At 45.7% G+C, this 19384-nt stretch overlaps 1 protein-coding gene across 2 annotated transcripts in view; it reads left to right on the forward strand.

The window, feature by feature from the left end:
* SHANK3 (SH3 and multiple ankyrin repeat domains 3) overlaps window positions 1-19384 on the forward strand; it is a 368629-nt gene that overhangs the window by 282505 nt on the left and 66740 nt on the right. For both annotated transcript variants that reach the window (XM_064498806.1, XM_064498868.1), the window contains exon 15: window positions 3111-3235. In XM_064498806.1, the coding sequence (XP_064354876.1) occupies window positions 3111-3235 (125 nt within the window). The remainder of the gene's footprint in view (window positions 1-3110; window positions 3236-19384) is intronic.

Below are 19384 nucleotides of genomic sequence, written 5' to 3' on the forward strand. Positions count from 1 at the left end.
ATGGAGTTCAGCACAGGGAAGTGCAGAGTGCTGCAGCCGGGCAGGAACAGCCGCACGCACCGGGACAGGGCTGACCTGCTGGAAAGCAGCTCTGCAGAGAAGGACCTGGGAGTCCTGGTGGTCAAGTAACCCATGAGCCAGCAACGTGCCCTTGTGGCCAAGAAGGCCAAGGGTATGCTGGGGTGCATCAGGCAGAGCATTGCCAGCAGGTCGAGGGAGGTGATCCTTCCCCTCTCCTCAGCCCTGGTGAGGCCACATCTGGAGTACTGGGTCCAGTTCTGGGCTCCCCAGTCCAAGAGAGACATGGAGCTACTGGAGAGTCCAGCGGAGGGCTGCAGAGATGATTAGGGGACCGGAGCATCTCTCCCGTGAGCAAAGGCCGAGAGAGCTGGGCCTGTTCAGCCTGGAGACGAGAAGGCTCGGGGGATCTTAGCAATGTATGCAAATATCTTAAGTGAGGGTGTCCAGAGGATGGGGCCAGACTCTTTTCAGTGGTGCCCAGTGATAGGACAAGAGGCAGTGGGCACAAACCGAAACACAGGAAGGTCTGTCTGAACATGAGGAAAAATGTCTTTATTGTGAGGGTGCCAGATCCCTGGAGCAGGTTGCTCAGAGAGGTTGTGGAGTCTCCATCCTTGGAGAGATTCCAAACCCACCTGGACACGATCCTGTGCAATGTGCTCTGGGTGACCCTGCTTGAGCAGGGGGTTGGACTAGATGATCTCCAGAGGTCCTTTCCAACTTCAGCCGTTCTAGGATTTTGTGAGCAGCCCAATCAATGCCAGAAGCTGTGCATCACAGGCTTTGAAACTTAGCCCGTGCAAGTTGTAATGTTGTGCTCTCAAACAGCCGTTGGTCAGTATCTAAAATATTTATTCTTTAGGCGCTAACATCTTTTAGTGCATGACATACTGGGTCATTAGACAAAACAGTCGGCTTGTTAGCACCCTCTCCTACTGCTGATTTATATATGTTCAAGAGCTTCTCAGCAGAAGGACTACTATACAGGAAAGCACCTTAGCTGTACAACTGTGATCTGTTATTTGACAACTAACCTTGAGCAAAGTGAGTATCCCAGGTAGGCAGAGATTAACGAAACCCACTGGCTGACCCTCCAGTATGTATCACTCTTTTTCAGGAGAGTGCGGATCTGTCAAAGGGTGTCTAGTTTTTCCAGCCACATCTTACTCCTAATGTGTTGGTAATTTTATTTGACTGTGACAGAGCCAGGTGACCTGGAACTTTCTTTTCTTTGTGCAGGCAGAGAAGGCAGAATAATTGGCATATTTGGTTTCAGAATTGTGTTGTCTGTCCCCCTTCCCGCAAAAAACCTGCTGAGCACTGTATCTTGTAGCCTATCCTGAGCTTCATCTTTGAGACTGCTGCCAGATGAGAACAGCTCCAAAGTCATTACAGTGCAGTTCACTGGAGGTGGCACAATCCCTTCTCTAATCTTGAGACTATCATTAAGTGCAGATAGCATTGGGAGTGACCCTATAGATACTGCTCTCTAGAAGCTTGTGGAAACATGTGGCCAGTTATCATAGTGCCAGGAGGAAGCACTTTCCTTGGAAAGGTTACTTCTCTATCTTTCCCTTTCCTGTGGAGTTAATTATGGAGAAAGCCCATGTTTCTGGTAACATATAAGAGCCGGTAATGAGATAGCATGCTATTAGAAAAGGGGTGTTTCAAGCTTCTCCAGGATCCACTTTTATGTTTCTAGCCATATAAGGCCCCACTGAAGCAGACCTCACTGATCCAATTATGTGGTCTTATGTAGTAACACATTAATCCCCTCTGCACAAAAGCAGCCAGCAGCTCTGTTCACAATAGGCAAAGGGGAAAGTAAAATCTTTCCTGAGAATTGTAACTAGCCCCTGAAACAGCCAGAGTTCGTATACCCAGTGCCAAGGAAAGCAACCCATCTGGGTGCCCCTGCTACTCTTTCAGGTGACCAAAGTCTAGTCAGGTATATAAAGAGTACCTGCGGCCTGTCTGCATCATTTCCTTGCTGGATCTGATGTTTCTGAACATCCGCAACAGTCTTCATGAAAGACAAAGAAAGCTTGTTTCTTCATCACGTCACACAAGGCAGGAGTCCCCCATGCTCCTCCCTGCTGTGAGCTGGGCATCTCCCATGCAAAATTACTTTGTTGTAGATGGGCTGTGGAGCAAGATGGGATGGGGCTGGATAATACATGTGCGCTGCCTGGGTCTGTCTGAGAAACTTCCTTCCCTGGAAAGTTTGGGGGCAGGAGCAGATTTTCCAACCAGGAATGCATTTAAAACCTAAGTGAAGAAGAACGGGATTTGTATGACTAATGCAGACATCCATCAACAAGAGGCTGTATGTCCCTGAGCTAATCGTGTAGGACCAGCAGTGAGAGAGGCACCACTCTAGAGTACCAAAAGCAGGTTTCTAAAATAGCAGAGGTGGACGAGGGGCAATGAAACACAGGAAATTCCAGCTGAACATAAGAAAACCCTTCTTCATTGCAAGGGTGCGAGAGCAATGGAGCAGGTTGCCCAGAGAGGTTGTGGAGTCTCCATCCTTGGAAATATTCAGAAGCCACCTGGACACAATCCTGGGCAACATGCTGTAGGTGACCCTGCTTGAGCAGGGAGGTTGGACTACATGCTCTCCAGAGGTCCCTACCAACCCCAGCTACTCTGCAATTCTGTGGTTAGCAGCTATTTCTCTCTGTTGATTATAAAAGGGGCCTAGAGCTCCTAACTCAGATACAGACAACTCTTCCATAGTAAGTCAGAATAGATGAGTTCCACCACTCCTGGCATTATTTATAGATGTCGTTCCAATTTTGTCTGTGATGCTGAGACATGAATGAGGCTTTAGGGATCTTATGGGAATATACATGACTTTTGGGAGACTGTTGTAGATAAGCATGGGTCTGGGGCCATCTCAGGGTCTAGGCTGATGAACACTAGACATGTAATACTCGCTCTGGTTCCTGCACTAAAGTCAAGCTGAGCCTTGTATGCATGTTCTTTCTAATCCAATTTATAGAGTTTTTTCTAGGCTTCTGGACACTGTTGTCCGCCTCCTACTTCGTTTTCGGTTGAATGTCTCAGTCTCTCTCTGTCTTTTGCAGCTGAAACCCCAATTGAGGAGTTCACCCCAACCCCAGCCTTCCCAGCACTGCAGTATCTGGAATCAGTGGATGTGGAAGGCGTTGCTTGGAGAGCAGGACTTCGCACAGGAGACTTTCTGATTGAGGTAAGCCCAGACACAGCAAGGAGAATGACTGATGACTGCCAGTAGAATCTGCCTCTGCAGTACAAGAGCCTACAGCTTGCACAAAATTATTTTCCTTCATAAGGTGGTTTGAGAGCTGGGTAATAATTTTTATTAAAATGCCTGCTGCCTGAATGTCTTCATGAACAAATGTTCTTCAGATACAATAATTCAGGCAGATACATGCCTTCCATGCCAGAAAACAAGTTGGTACGTCCTATGTCCCCATCTGCTAGCTGGAATTACAAGGAGACTGTAAGTCAATGAAAAGACTCATTAGCTGCCTTTCCTGGAGGCCAGTTCAGGATCATTTCATCCTGGTATTAATTAGAGCTTTGTCCAGTGTAGTCTGTGGTGTAAGTATTGGGGCCTATAGGGAAGAATTAGATTTAGCAGATAGATAGTGCTCTGCTGTTCTTGTATCTCTTTATTAGCGCTTTCCTTTTCTTGAGAAAGTCATGGTAAAGGCTGTGTACTGCCTTTGCTCTGCTTTAAGGTCACAACTGACTAGATTTTCCATGTTATATTTAAAACAAAAAAAGCAAAGATTGGAGTTGTTGGCAACTTTGTGTAAAAAAGGTACTAGAGGGTTCAGCAGGGTATAGAGAGACTAAACCCTAGTATGCTTTCTCCCTGGGACACAGACAAAGAGGCATAACTGAAAATTTGGACGGGGTTCTGGAGTTGGCTGACAAGTCTTCAGCCATGACAGCACCTACTTGTTCCTGTAGCTTGGCATTATTATTATTTTGTCATTGTTCATATTAACGTACGACTAGAACCTCAGTGGCAGATCAGGACAACATTGTGCTAGGTGCTATACGAGTACATTGCACCTGAGTGATACAAGAGATGATGGTTGTGCCTCGGTACACACTGGAATACCAGAGAGAGTGAGATAATATTGGCCAGCGTGGCAGGGAGGAGTCTTTGCATATCAGCTGCTTAATCTTCTAGCGAACACAACAGAGGATACTTTTAAGGACTGATTTAAAAGAGAATGATAATATTAAGTTGTGAATGTTTAGAGGTTTTCATCACTATATGATGAAAATCTAGGAGAAATTACTATGGTGTTGAAATTGAAATTATGTTCAGAATTCATGCCAAATGGATATAGTATAAATAAGCCAAGTCTGCATTTCTTGAAGCCAGAGAAAAGGTTGTCACAATAAGCCAGCTGAGGAAAGATTAAAGTGTTTGTGAATCACCCAGTCAAGGTGTCTGTTTCTGTGCCTTAATTGTAAAGGGATTCCAGGGAGTTTGTTTTGGGTGGAGATGTATACCCTGTAGGTGCAGGAAATGATGTGAGATGAATCCTGCCTCTACCAAGGGAGCAACAGTGGTGGAAGAGGTGGAGTAATACCTAACTGATACTGAATCTGTGAAATGGCTGCATGTCTCAAGTGGGATTGGGAAAGGGAGCTTCAGGTGAAAGATTATAAGGTGAATTGTAGTCAAGTTGCGCTGTGAGTCTTCTCACAGCAAATACTGAGTAAAGCTCACTGAACAGATGTGTCAGTGTACAGGCATGTCATGTGATTTTGCTTGCTTTCGTTTTTCATCATGAAGCTTTAAAACCAGTAATGCAGTATTATATTTACACTGGTCAGTGTGGTGGTGGTGTCAGTTGTGGTTGTGTGTGGTGTAAGGTAAGCAGGGCTGCATGTTCCTAGCACGAGAATGTGAAATGTTACTAGTTTCAGAAATGCTTCTGGGGCCTGGAGAAGGTGGGGGTGAGGCTCTGCCCAAGCTCAGCTGCTGTGTGATTCGTTCCACAACCTAAAGGTTACACTGGAAAAAAACGGTCTTTTCAGATGTGCTCATCACCTCAGTAATGAGCAGTGAGTTGATGTACCACAGATCTCCCTTCAGTATTCTGTGGGATCTTTTTAGATCTGTGGGATGCTTTTTCCAGACCAAGAGCCTGAGATACAATGATGAGGCTTGAACTTGAATCAGTAGTTGATGGAAAGCTGGGGACTGGTGGTGCTGCTGCTGAATGGGACAGGGGCCCTGGTGACAAATGATACGGAAAGGGCTGATGTACCGAATGCCACCTTTGCCTCAGTCTTTACTGCTAAGATGAGCCCTCAGGAGTCCCACACCCTGGAGACCAGGGAGAAAGTCTGGAGAAGAGAGCACTTTCCCTTGGTGGAGGGGGACCAGTTTAGAGATCATTTAAGCAAACTTGACCTCCACAAGTCCGTGGGCCCTGGTGGGACTGAGTGCGGAGGGAGCTGGCAGATGTCATTGCTAGGCTGCTCTGGATTAACTTTGAAAAGTCACGGAGATCAGGAGAGGTGCCTGAAGACTGGAAGAAAGGAGATGTCACTGCAGTCTTCAAAAAGGGCGAGGAGGACCCAGGGAACGACAGGCCAGTCAGCCTCACCCCAGTCGCTGGAAAGGTGATGGAGCAGCTCATCCTGGATGCCGTCTCCGAGCATATGAAGGAGATAAAGTGATCAGGAGTAGTCAGCATGGACTCACAAAGGGGAAATCATGTTTAACCAACCTGCTAGTTTTCTGTGATGGAACGACTGGCTGGGTAGATGAGGGAAAAGCAAGGTGTCTACCTTGACTGCAGTAAGGCTTTTGACACTGTCTCCCATAACATCCTCATAGGCAACGTAGCAACTTCCTCAGGAAGTGCAGGTGAGATAAGCAGACTGTGAGGTGGATTGAGAACTGGCTGAAAGGCAGAACTCAGAGATTTGAGTACTTAACATGATGTTAAGTACAGGGAAGTGCAGAGTCCTGCAGCCGGGGAGGAATAACCCCATGGACCAGGACAGGGCTGACCTGCTGGAAAGCAGCTCTGCAGAGAAGGACCTGGGAGTCCTGGTGGACAAGTAACCCATGAGCCAGCAACGTGCCCTTGTGGCCAAGAAGGCCAAGGGTATGCTGGGGTGCATCAGGCAGAGCATTGCCAGCAGGTCGAGGGAGGTGATCTGCCACCTCTACTCAGCCCTGGTGAGGCCACATCTGGAGTACTGGGTCCAGTTCTGGGCTCCCCAGTCCAAGAGAGACATGAAACTGCTGGAGAGAGTCCAGCGGAGGGCTGCAGAGATGATTAGGGGACCGGAGCATCTCTCGTGCGAGGAAAGGCCGAGAGAGCTGGGCCTGTTCAGCCTGGAGACGAGAAGGCTCAGGGGGATCTTAGCAATGTGTGCAAGTATCTGAAGGGAGGGTGTCCAGAGGATGGGGCCAGACTCTTTTCAGTGGTGCCCAGTGACAGGACAAGAGGCAGTGGGCACAAACCGAAACACAGGAAGGTCTGTCTGAACGTGAGGAAAAATGTCTTTATTGTGAGGGTGCCAGATCCCTGGAGCAGGTTGCTCAGAGAGGTTGTGGAGTCTCCATCCTTGGAGAGATTCCAAACCCGCCTGGACACGATCCTGTGCAATGTGCTCTGGGTGACCCTGCTTGAGCAGGGGGTTGGACTAGGTGATCTGCAGAGGTCCTTTCCAACCTCAACCATTCTGTGATTCTGTGTCTGTGGCAAGGTGCTGAATGTGCTATAGCTTCTTGGGGAAAATGGAAACTCCCACAGCTGATGCCGTGCCCATGTTTATTGCATTGCCGTAGTGCAGGCAGGAGCACTAAAAGCAACTTTCGGTGACGCAAAGTGGAGCTGCGTGCTCTGGGACTCATGCAGTCCCTCTTGCTCCACTGCAGCGGCTTGTAGACTGCGGCAAGAAGGGGCAAATGGAGCCAGGCTTGAGGGTATACGAGCAGTGTTGCAGTCAGTGTTAGGCCAGTTCTCCTCAGCTCTGCTTATCACAGTGGGACCCAGATTCCTCTCCTGTATTTGTGCTGAACCTTCTAATGAGCAGCTCCCGGTAGGGCCATTAGCTCTTTTCATCCTACACATGGGCAGAATTGTAACAGCCTGAAAGTCACCTGAAAGCTATGAACAAGAGGATGCTGGCAAGCCTGCTTGACCCAAATGTTCTGATTCCACTTCAGTCATCTGTGTTGTTAATGTGTCTTCTGTAGCCTCTAATGAAAGACAGTAAAATACCAATTATCCTAAACCTGACAAAATCATTATAGAGCTGATACTTTTTCTGATGTGTAGTATAAGAAATGTTGTAAAGCAAGAAAGAATTTTAAACATGTATAAAGCCACATGGGGTGCAATGAGCAACTTAGTGCTGCAATCCAGCAGCCTTGCCCTGGCTGAGGTTCGCAGTCCCCCTCCCCTCCCTCCCAATTTGAATGTTCAGCTGCAGAAGGAGTGTAGGTAGTTGGTAACCTGCCCTCAGCAGGATTAGTTTTCTATTGGATCAGCTAGCTGAACTGACTTCCACTGTGGCTACGTGATCGTTAGATCCATTGCAAGAGGAGCAATGAGAATGTGTGGTTTCATTTGGGAGGGAAGCTTGAACTGGGTTTAGAATGAGCACATCGGTTTTGCTGTAGTGTAAAGCCACATCCTGGGGGCAACATTCAGAAAAGGAGATGTTGCTTGAAGCCTTGTATAGGTCTCTGGGACACATCTTCATCCTTCTGTCCAAGTTTATAGCTTAGAGGTGTGCTTAGCAGTTAAATTTAGATCAAAATTACATGGGCATTTTAAATCTGTGACTTCATTTCCAGCCTTGTAACTCATAATCTGAGCCCATCTCTTGCTGGAATTAATCCTTACTCTTTCAGCTTTAAGCCTTTCTTAGTTTTGGAGATTAGTTCTAGATAAACAGACACATGTAAGATACTTTCATGTTAGAATTAGCACATTCAGATGAAGAAGTGCATGTGGAAAGACCTGAGATGCATTTAAGGGCTGCAAAGTGTTCCCTGACGTGAGAGCTGGGATTGCCCGGTGATGGGAAACAGTTACCCCAATAAGCACAAAACAGCTCTCTCATATGAGAAGCAGGTGACAGGGACACTGCTTACAGCTCCAAGCAAGCCCTGAACTATTATAGTCTTCTTCACACTAATTCAGGAATTAAATAAGCCTCTGAAGCTGAGAGAAGGGTGACTGAGCATGGATGTTTGAAGGTAAAGGCTTGAAGAATTCTGGTGGCTGATAAGGCAGTTCTCTTTCCCCCATGAGGCATGTTTGCATGTTCCCCTTTGGGGAAACTGGAAATGTATTTCTTTGGGTTGTTGGCATGAAGAGCTCCAACTGAACAGACAGCAGAGCTGCCCTCTCAAAGTATGCCTGGGGGTCCAGCTGGTGGTGAATTGGACGAGGTAGCAAATACCATCCTACCGACGGAGGCCTGCGGAGGGGAAGCTGCTGCTTAAAGCGTGAGCAAAAGTTCCAGCAAATTCAGCGTTTAGTACTGAGGCGGTTGGATGGATTAATAGCAACCACCTCATAGCAACTGTAATACAAAACCTGGCTTACCTGTAGTATGTTTAAACTGTAATGTCCTAGCCCCTTGGTCAAACCTGATGTGCCACGCTGCTTCTGCAGTCCTTTTAGCCTTTATTTCTCATCAGCACCTTCCATGTGAATGGAAGGCGTCGACTAGACTGTACCAAAGTGACAGTCTTGAAGGGCTTAAGCCTTCAAGGGCATAAGCCTGTTTGGTCAGCAGGTTGGGGTGCATTGATACTAGTCTTATGAGTGAGATCCGTGGGATGGCTGCATGGAGCTCAGTATACTCGTTTGGAGAGCACTGGTGTCTTCACCTGATGCTTTCTTTAGCAAGACTAGTCTTTGTCCATGTTTAAGAACACCTCTGCCTAATTTTGTGAAGGTGGAAAATTTCACCAGACCCTTCCACAAGGAATAGACAAAGATAATCTTGAAGCAGAAAGCGACAGCTCCATAGTAGTTGTCTGGAGCTTCTGAATCCAGTTGCCCAATAGACGTGGGCCTGCTGCAGGCCCAAGGTCCCATGTCCAGTCAATAGCAAGATTGAGCATGTATCCCCAGTAGGAACGCAAGCACACATACACATAATGTGTGTACATATATACATATATACACAGCCAGCCGCACAGTTCAGCACCGATGGAAAACACGCAGCGCTCATGCAAACAAAAACAGCACGAATGGCCTGATCCTGTTTCCCTCTCCGGCTGATCAGAATGAAAGCCCATTAGTGGAGAATATATACATATATACACATATATACAATATGGATCCTGCTAGTAGCTGGCCTGAGACATCCAGTCTCCGGTAGCTTGGCCTGCAGGGCCCCTGGTTTCCCCAGTCGCTGCCATCTGGGCATATGAACCCCTGAGACCTACAGCCCTGCTCCAGTTGCCCACAGACCCACACGTTGGATCTCCCCGGTAACTGGCCTTAGATACTTAGCCTGCACAGCAGCAGGTCCCAGATCTCCTGGTCTCCCCAGATGCCTCATGCACAGGCACACGTACGTACAAACCCGTCTTCCTGTTCGCTGATCCAGACATACGGCCTTACCAATAGCTGACTCGGAGACCCCCTGGTCTCTCCAGTATCTGGCCTAGACCTATGGCCTCTTTGATACCAGGCTGCAAGCCTCTCATTCTATTTGCTGGCTAGTCTGGCTTGAAATTGCTAGCAAATTGTTGGCACCGCAGTTGCTGGCACCCCGGACTTACGGGCCCCTACCACCCAGGACCCATTCCCCAGTTGCTGGCACTTAGGCCTTCTCCTACACACACGCTCAGAGAATATCCTCACCCAGGAAAATGGTTAGAAACAGTGTGTAATAATAAGACAGGACAGACTGTGGATCAGGTGCAGGGCATGGCCAGGTGCACATACTGATCAGCAATCTGTGTACACTCAACTGGCCCCTACTATCCCCTTATCCCTCTACTTTTCCATGCTTTTCTTCCCTGACCCACTTTGATCCCTTCCTTCCCCTGCTTTTTGTCCTTCCTCTAAACAGCTCCTAAGTCTCGCACAATCCCAGAATGTTCTTCCTGGCATCCCGTTACGAGTCCTGTACCCCCATAGACAGTAGTTCCCTCAGTCTGCAAGGCGATCTGGAGAGAGCCTCTCCCGTTGGCTTGTCCGATGAGTGTCACACACAGACCATGGGCTGACGGTCCTCCTGCGGAGTCAGGGTGCTCCGTGGACACTGATTAGGTTATGGGGGTTCCTCTACCTGTCATTGTTCCTCTGCTTCTTTGCGATTATGGTAATTAGCTTTTAGTCACATAATATAACAGTAACTACCCAGCATCATGTCTGTAGCCTTTACGTAGTCATGTCCTTCGCCTGCTTTTTCATCTCCATTGGATTTTAGCTCCTGCTGATCCCACAATTTTAACAGAAGAGTCTGCTGTGCGAGGCTGCATGGCTCTCTTACGAATCTTCATCTCTGATTCTGTTCTACCTCTGAGCTCTGGTAGAGGGGACCTGGAGCTGTGGAAAGAAATAACCTCAGTCCTACAAGGTCAGTTGTCAACAGAAATTCAAGCATCAGGAGTGTATTTAAAATTTTGCCCTTAACAGCTTATGCCAAGACCCTTAAACCAGCAGAGTCTCCTGCAGGGAGATGCAGGAAGTATTTGCAGCTGTAAAATACCTTAATAGACTGGAATATATGACTCTTACTCTCCTTCCACAGAGGGACACTCTCTCTTTTTTTTTTCCTGGCTTTCTAGGCTTGTTCCTTTTTCCCCTCTCCTTTGTCGTGCTTCAAATCCTGTCTCCCAAGAGGTCTAAAAACCTAAGCCTTCTCTTCATATTGGAGTGAGCAGATTTTTTTTAAATCCCGACAAAAACTTGTGGAATGATCACAAGTGCTAAATCTCTTCCTTCTTGTGTTGACTCAGCCCCTGCTTTCTGCAGTGTGTTTTGGGTGGGATTCTGATCCCAGTTTTACCATTACTTAAGATTTCACCCACTAATTTTATCATTACTTAAGATTTTTGTAAGCTGCCAGGGGAACTATAAAGTACCTGGCATGCAATCGGCCTATTTAGTGACATGCTCAAAGGGAGAAAATTCTGCCTTGAGAAGAATAAAGCTTGCAAGACAGATTGGATGCACAGGTCATTTCGTGTATCACACGAAAGTAGAACAGGGAGATGCATCAGGCTTTGCTTTCCTTCGAGGGCCTGTCCACGTTATGAGTCTGGCCGGAGGCTTCCTGCCTCACTGCTGCACTTCGAGCTGTCTGAAAGCAGAAAGTGGGCAGGGCATTGCCGGCCCCCCAAGGCTGCCAAGCCATCCAGCTGAGTCAGAGTTTCATTTCTCTTACCGTTTGTCAGCATTTTCCCCATGAACCTTTTCTCACTCTTGGCTTTAGTTTTCCATTTACTTCATAATCCCTGTCTTTCCTTTCCCTGATCCCGCCATGGCATCTCTGTTGAGCTCAAAACAGTGCCTCTGGTTGTGCTTTCAGATGGACGTACTCACTGCTTGGTTCATTTACCTGGCAAAGGCCCAGGTACCTCCAAAATGTTCATCTGCCCAGGTTTTAGGAAAAGCAGTCCAGATGAAACTCCAGCAGCACCTGCTCCACACCTTTGTTATCTGCTGAGCCAAGAATCAAAGATCCTGTTCTGCAGATCCTTAGGCTAAAACAAAGTTATTTTTATCATCAGGTCTTTTCAAGTAAGATCATCAGTTCACCACAAATAACAAGGCTGCCCTGTCTTCTTAGTGACCTTCACCATCTGTGGTGAGCATGACTGAGATTAGTCATGGGTAGTCCTGCCTTTCGTGTAGGTTAATGTGAGGTGTTCCAGGAATGCAAAGGGAAAGAAAAGTGTCAAGGCTTCTGCTTTCCTAGGACAGACCAGTCAGAGGCGTTGAGCTCTGCCCTTGTTCTTCCAGTGCTAAGACATGCTACCTCTCACCAGCTCTCCCACAACCTGTCTAGGTATATAAATACCTAGGTAAGTAACCTCAGTGTTTACTTAGGGTCTCTTTCAGCTGTGCTTCCATCACATGTGCTCCAAGTAGAGTGGTTGGAAGCAGCTGTAACATGAAAGCACGTGGTTAACTTTTCTGGTTAGTTTGGCTCACGCTGGCTCATCAATGTTCTTGTTCACTTTTCAACATCCAGGTGCCAGTTTTCCATGGGGCACTCTATAATTTCCTAAATGCGTCTGTGGTCCTGCATCCCATGGTGCTGCTGTGCCATCACAGAGAGAAATGATCTCAAGGCACTGCCTTTGGTAGAGATACCTGCTGCGATTCATCTCACCTCACTTGAGGCTTCAGTTCGCTGGGTGCCTACATTGGAGCGCATTGTCTAGGCTGCCAGTGCATCCGTGGAGACCAAATAAATCTGGTGGTGGAATTCAGAGAGTAGTTTATATGACCTAACCTAGGGTCTACTTTAGGACGTGACAAATTGTACTCAAGATCCGGTGGCTTCACTGACCAACTCTGCACTTATTGGATAGAGATCCCAGGGCAACTTTTTCCAAGATAGGCGCCCATTTTGTAGGCAGCGCGTTGCCAGTGAATCCCAACACTGCAATCTCTTGGCAAAAAGCACATTATTCTGTAGCACTGCAGGTGAGAAATACTAAGCATAGAGCAACTGCTTGGAGCATTTAGTTTTTGTTCTTTGCACTGGTGGGGTTGGGGTTCTCTCTCAGAGGGACTGCTAGCATCTGAATGTCCTCTATATCATGGGTATAGCTGTGTGTGCAGTCGCCCCTGGTCCTTCTCAGGTTCATGGGCAGCAAAGCTTTGACAAGGAGTTGGCAGTGCCTCTCCCATGTGAAGGCAGATAATTTTGTGGTGTCCATATGCTTTGAAGTGCTGGCTTCTCTGGAGACTCAGAAATAACACTGGGATTGCTATGAGTTTGTCTTATCTGCAGTCCTCAAGGAGTGGAAAAAGGAAAGCCATCCAGGACATAACGCTTTTATTTGGAGTTTCAGTCTTTGGAGGGTGATTTTGAGCATGATAACTTCATTGCCTCAAGAAGAGGGACGGTTCATTTCCTTGGTCTCCAGGGTGCTTGCTTTGTCAGCGCAGTCCATCTGTCTCAGAGAAGTCATCTCCAGCTCATGATGGGCCAAGAACTTTAGTAGCAGAAGCCTTTCCTCAAGGTCATCACTGCAGAGACCCGCATGTCTAGGTGTGTTGTGCCATATGGCAGTAAGCAAGGATGTTATACCCTACCCCAGCCACCCTGTGCTATGCATTCAGGCCTGTCTTCCTTCTGTGCGTAGCCCTGAAAGCCACACCGTGACTGTGCTGCGATAGATGCCTCCATCAACTGTACTGTCTCTTAAATAGTGCCAGGACTTGGCCAGTCTCTGCCAGAGATATGCCCCCCCCCCTTTTTTTTGGTACTTCCCCTAGCACTGCAATTAGCTCCCTTTGGCTGCTGAGTGCACTTCCACAGGGTCTCCAATCTCCCAGACATTTTTCTTAGCTATCTCTGGAAACTGGACAGCTTTTCACTCCGTGGCCTGGATGTCAGATGGCTCTGAAGACTGTTCATTTCCAGTGAGAAATATTCTTTTTAATAATAGAAGGACATTTACCAGATGGATCTTTGTGGCTCCAGCCTGAGATATGATGAAATCCTTATCCATTGTAGAAACTTGTGCCCCCGTTACGTGTTAGTCTTTTTGACATCCTGAAGTGGAGGGAATTTCTGTTAGTTCCTTGAGCATGTGTCTTAGTACAGTCACCAAATAGCTCCCAGTGGGAAAGTGGAGAGAATATTCCCCCATCATTCCCTGCCAGACCTCTCAGGGGATTTTTGAGGTTTTTTTTCATCAGCAAATTACTTTATTTCACAATAAAACCGTAATTTTGTGCTGATCTTCCTCCTAAACTAGGTTTTGAACGCACAGCTGTATATTCTCTTCTCCATACAATCACAGCAGCGTTGCTTGGACCAGTGGTCACTACCTTCTCACCCAGCAGCCCAGTGAATTCTCAGCCCACCTAGCTGTTGCCTCTGGAGATCGTGCTTAGAGGGGACTACATTAGTTTGGCTGTGGCTTTGCCTTGCCAATCCTTAGAAACCTCCGGCAAAGGCGTTGTCACAGCCTTTCTGGGTGATCTGTTCTCGGGCTGTACCACCCTCCTGGGAAAAAAGTTTTCCTAAAGTCCGACGTGAGGAATACAGGAATACACAATTCCAGCCTTCGTTACACTATCTGCTACTTTCAAGGAGAGGTTGGCTCAGCCATCTTTGTACGTGCCCTTCAAACAGCTGTAGGCTGCTTTTAGATGAGCCCTTAGCCAGCTCTACTCCAGATTACACTAGTCTGACCACATCATAGCCCTGCAACCACTGCAGGACTTGCAGTTCTTTGTGTCTGTTGCCCAAGTTTGGTGCACCTGAGGAGGGGCTCTGAATACTGCATCCTCTGAGCAGGAATATGGATGTCCCTCTTATCGCCCTTTTACTGGCATATCTTCTCTATTTGTAGCTCTTCCTCTATTATCTCTGGGCTTAGGTCCCCATTCTTTGGTGAACCCAGTTTTAAGTCCTTCTCTCCATGTCAGCAAGCAGAGCTGCAAAGGTGTTCTTCCCGCTCCTGGCTGCATGGGGTCCATCTCTTCCAGGTAGTCCTTCATCATCCTCCCATGAGATGCCAGGATCAAGGAAGGTGAATCATAGCTGGCAGCAGCATCTGCACAGCCAGACATCAACCTACCAGAAGTGTGTGCTCCTCACTAGGCCTTTTCTTCAGCCAAAGGAATTGAGAACACCACTCTTTCTTGCTAAGTCTCTACCACCTTTGACACCAAATCCCTGTAGTCACCTTTGAGCAGCTTGTGGTTTTTCTGGCTGTATCACTGGTACCCACCTGGATGAGCAGCAAGGGATAGAAATCAGAAGGGCAGATGAGCCCCATAATCTTCCCAAACCACCACCAATCCAGGCTTTGGGCAGGCAGCAAACTTTCCGGGACAATAGTTGTGACTTGCACATGGTGCCTCTGTCCTATGTGTCTCTCATGGCTGACAGTCTTCCCCATGAGAATAACCTCTGGTAGGGTAAGGAGCAAAAGCCCTGAATAAGGTTCCCCAGTTTTTGCAGGACAAGATGACTCTGCAGAAATACTGAAAGCTTTTACCCAAGTTAGCTTCTGAATTGTATCTGGCTGTTTTCTTTCCAGAGACCAGTTAAAGTAGAGTTCTCACTGTTTCTTAAATGCATTTTTCTTTATTTATGTGACAAAATCTTTTGGGAAGACCCCTTCGTATCTCAAATCCTACAACAGAGAGGTCTGAGAAGGCAGTATCTCGGTGCAGAGACTGTCTTACTGGATAGCAGCATAGGGCAAGGCTTTGTGTGGTAGCTAAGGTGGAAATGCTAGCGACTCTCAGGCATATTTCAGTAGGGCTCTTGTGACCTCCAGGTTGTCTTTGAGAAGGGTCTCCATTTTGGAGTTCAGTGCATACTGCACTTAACATCACTGCCAGTGGTGGAACCTTCAGGTGAGATGCAGGATTGGGGAAAGCAGTGCTGTAACCTCTTTGTCCAGGAACTCAGTCTTCTCCTGTGACCTCTTCACTTTGGTGTTACTGCATGGCATTAACCATTAGTAAAGATGAACATAGGACTGAAGGAGAAGGAAGGTTATTGACTAGAACTGCATGTTTTTCAGAGTGTGGTATCCAGTGTGCAGCCACAACATGCCTTCTAGGCTCTTTCACTTGGAATTAAAAGATTGAGATGACCTATAGGAGTGGGATGTGCTTTACTCTTTTATACTATATTTAGACAGCCTAGGTCAGTAAATCCTACAGATGCTACTGAGGCAAAAAGTATCTGGGCTTGAGTCTTTGGCAGTACACCCACCCAGAGTGTGAAAGTGCTTGTGGACAATGCATCTTGAAGAACCTCTAGTTAATAGCAGATAATCTTTAAAAGGCAGAGGGAATGAATGTGATTGATTGTTAAAATATCATGTAGCTGGGTGAAATTCAATAGGAATTGCAGTTCTGCACAAAGATGCTGTGTTTCTTGAAGGAAGGTTTCAAACTGCAAAGATTCAGATGGTCATGCAGAGCTCAGCAATGTTTTTTGGGGTTTTTTTGAGATTGCTTTGGATGAAGAGGAATTTGAATCTGCTGGTTACCGCACAGAGTACCCAGATGACTGCCTCTCTATGCCCAGTGTCAGAATGAAATCCATGCAAACAATTACTTTATTATGCAATTTATGTTCATCCGGCTAGCCAGAATCAGTGGAATCGCATCTATCTGTGAAAGTGCAACAGTTATAGGACTAGTAGTTAGCGTTTCTTATCTGGAGGGTGTCATTTTAAAGATATGAGCTATTGGGATGTAGGATTTGAAAATCTTCTCTTATATGACCAGAATTCAAGAATGCTGTCTGTAGTATCTAGCCTTGTATCTTCCTCTGAGCCTGACTGTTTTTAGATACTTGAATTTTTTCCTTGAAGATTGTATAACTAGTGATGTGGAAAACCACCTTCTTAAGTACACTTTCATTTTATACATGCATTGCGCATGTGCATGTATACACGCAGAACTTATGGATATCAAATACAAATATGGATATACATTTATATCTAAATGTTTTCATCATTTAAATATATATTATATAGTGATACAAAAGCATCATTAGAAGAAAAGAAGAATGAAATTAATAATTGACCCAGGATATCACAGGGGTGTTTTTAGGCCTGTAGGAAAGGATTCTTTGTTAGTATTCTATGGGGAAAACCTGTTGTGTAAGAGGTTAGTTCAACAGGAGAACGTTTTCTTGTTATCTCTTTTGCCACTAGTTAAATATCATTGCTGTCACATAATGTAATTTAATATTGATTTCATTTGACAGATTAAGAAAATTGGATGGCTCAATTGAAAATTTACAGGTGTAGTTCCAACTCTGATAGTCAGTATTTGGCTACGCTTAGCATGTGCAGAGTATGTCATCAACCCGTAAGTATCTCCTGAGACTGAAAGGTTCATTTTTATGAACCTCAGAGTTTTTGCTGTTTGGGAATATAAATGTTACATAATTAACAAAATCTAAGTGTTATTTGAGGACATAGTGCTAAATGCAGCCCAAAAGTCAGGGAAAAAATGCTGGGCAAGACATCACCCACTTTAGTGAGATAATGAAGAAGCAGCTAAATATTACTCACTGACACATGTATACCCCTGCTCATTGGAAAGGTTAGTGAGTAAAGGAGAAGGAAATGCAGTTAATTTGAGCTAAAATGTGTAGGAGGTTGATAAGGGAAGCCAAAGAAAATATCAAAGGCCAATATGTAAAGATAATAAGAAATTTTAGAGCATTAGAAGCAAAAAAAAAAATCTGGTAGAGATCCATTTCTACATGTAAATGATAAAATTGCATATTCTGGTGTAAAAAAAAGTAAGGCAGAAATGTTCTGTTCTGATTTGAAACAAATCAGGAGGATGTATCCATCCCATATGATGTGCTTGGAACAGAAAGTTTCCCAGCTGTAACCAAGGAGAAAGTGAGATAGTATTTGCTAAAAATAAACATACTCAAATTAACAGACTCGAATAACATATACCCAAGTGTCTAAAAGAACCTAGCTGAGGAGTTGCCTGAACCACTGATGTTAATACTTAAAAAATCTTGATAATCTGTGAATTTCCAAAGCATTGGTAGAGCACTGTTGCTATTCCAGGTGATTCAGGGAAGTATAGTTTGTTTAGATTAACATTAATGCTGTCTAAAACACTGAAGAATTTAATTTGGAACTCAATCAACAAAGAATTAGACAATGAAAATACAGTGACTATCATACAGTGTGGTTCCATGGAAGATGGAAGTAACCCTGTTGTATTTCTTGACAGCTTTATAGGCCTGGTTAAAATGAGGACTGTGCTTGTATAGCATGTTTTGATTTCTCCTTAATAACCCTATGATATGTATGAATAAACTTAAATTAAATGGAATAAACAGGGAGAGTGTGTCTTAGATACATTAGAAAGTCATTCAGTGACAAATTTCAGAACACCTCTGCGAAGGAGAAAGCACCAGTCTGTGGGTCCCTTCCCAAAAAGGTTTCCTGAAATTTTTTGATCGCAGCAGCTGAACACTTCTATCAGTGTTCAAAACAATGACAAAAAAACTGTGTTTATAAGGATTGCAAACATCACAAACACTGGTGGAATAGCTAACAATAAAGATAAGTTACTGTTACAGTGATCTGGCTTTCCTGCTTAAACAGCCACATTCCAGCGGAGTTGCAGTGACCGTGCGAGGTAACATATCTGCAAGCAGAAATACAGGTTACAGGATATAGGATTACCTTGGAGAAATTAACTCAGCAAAGGACGTGGGTATCTCCAAGAAAGCTGTGTTAAAATTATCTGCTTGTGTAGGATATGATAGAGATATTTTGTCTGTATATGTAGTTTGTATAAACTTCAAGAGGGACGTGAACTTGCATATCTAGCTGCAGCGTTGGGAAACTACTAAAAAATTACTTTGTGCAAGTCAGGTATTCACACCGCAGGATGAATCTGGAGTTACGGAGTAGCATTCAAAAAAGGCCCTCAAAATGACTCAGGAGATGAAGGAAGGCTTGTGAGACTTTAGGAATTCATCTTGTTCAGTGTGTTGAACGGAGGGTGATGAGGGGCAATAACTCTGGTGTGCAGATGTGTAATTCCATTGCCTGGTTTGAAGGGAGACCGATCACAGTAGATCTCAATGTGTTTACAGAAGTTCCCCTGGATACTGCAGTCATGAATTTTAGTGAAATCCCATTTCAAAGCATTTCTGCACCACTACATGCTCTGTCCAGAGAATGAAATTGCTGGGAGGGGTAGGAAAGAAGGTCGAGATGACACAAGGAGCAGGAGCAGCTTGTGACATAAATCACACTCTAAAGAATCTTGGAACCTTTCTCAGATTTGAATTCTTTGAAATGCCGAAGGGCTGAAATTGGCAATCGGAAGTTCAGAGAGCTCTGTTCTCTGGAGTGATATATGAGTTTGTTCCTGTGGGTGAAGATTTCCCCCCCCCCCCCCCGACACCCTGGGTTTGTCTGCTGGTCTTGGTGTGTCCTGGTGTGTGAGCTCACTGTGCTCCTGGCAGACGGCTGTAACTGAGCTCTGGGACAGAACAAACTTACTTCTGGCCTCAGAGCTCGCACTCCTTTAGGTCATTCTTCCTACTCCTTGGAATTTGCACTGTTCAGCTGATTGTTGGTATTCGCGGTCAGGTCAGGCTTCTCTTTACGTACCGCTTTGTGAAGGTGCAGACAGATACCACATAAATTTGGTTC

Source organism: Dromaius novaehollandiae, chromosome 1 (genome assembly GCF_036370855.1).
Source record: "Dromaius novaehollandiae isolate bDroNov1 chromosome 1, bDroNov1.hap1, whole genome shotgun sequence".
In the NCBI taxonomy this organism is placed as follows: Eukaryota; Metazoa; Chordata; class Aves; order Casuariiformes; family Dromaiidae; genus Dromaius; species Dromaius novaehollandiae.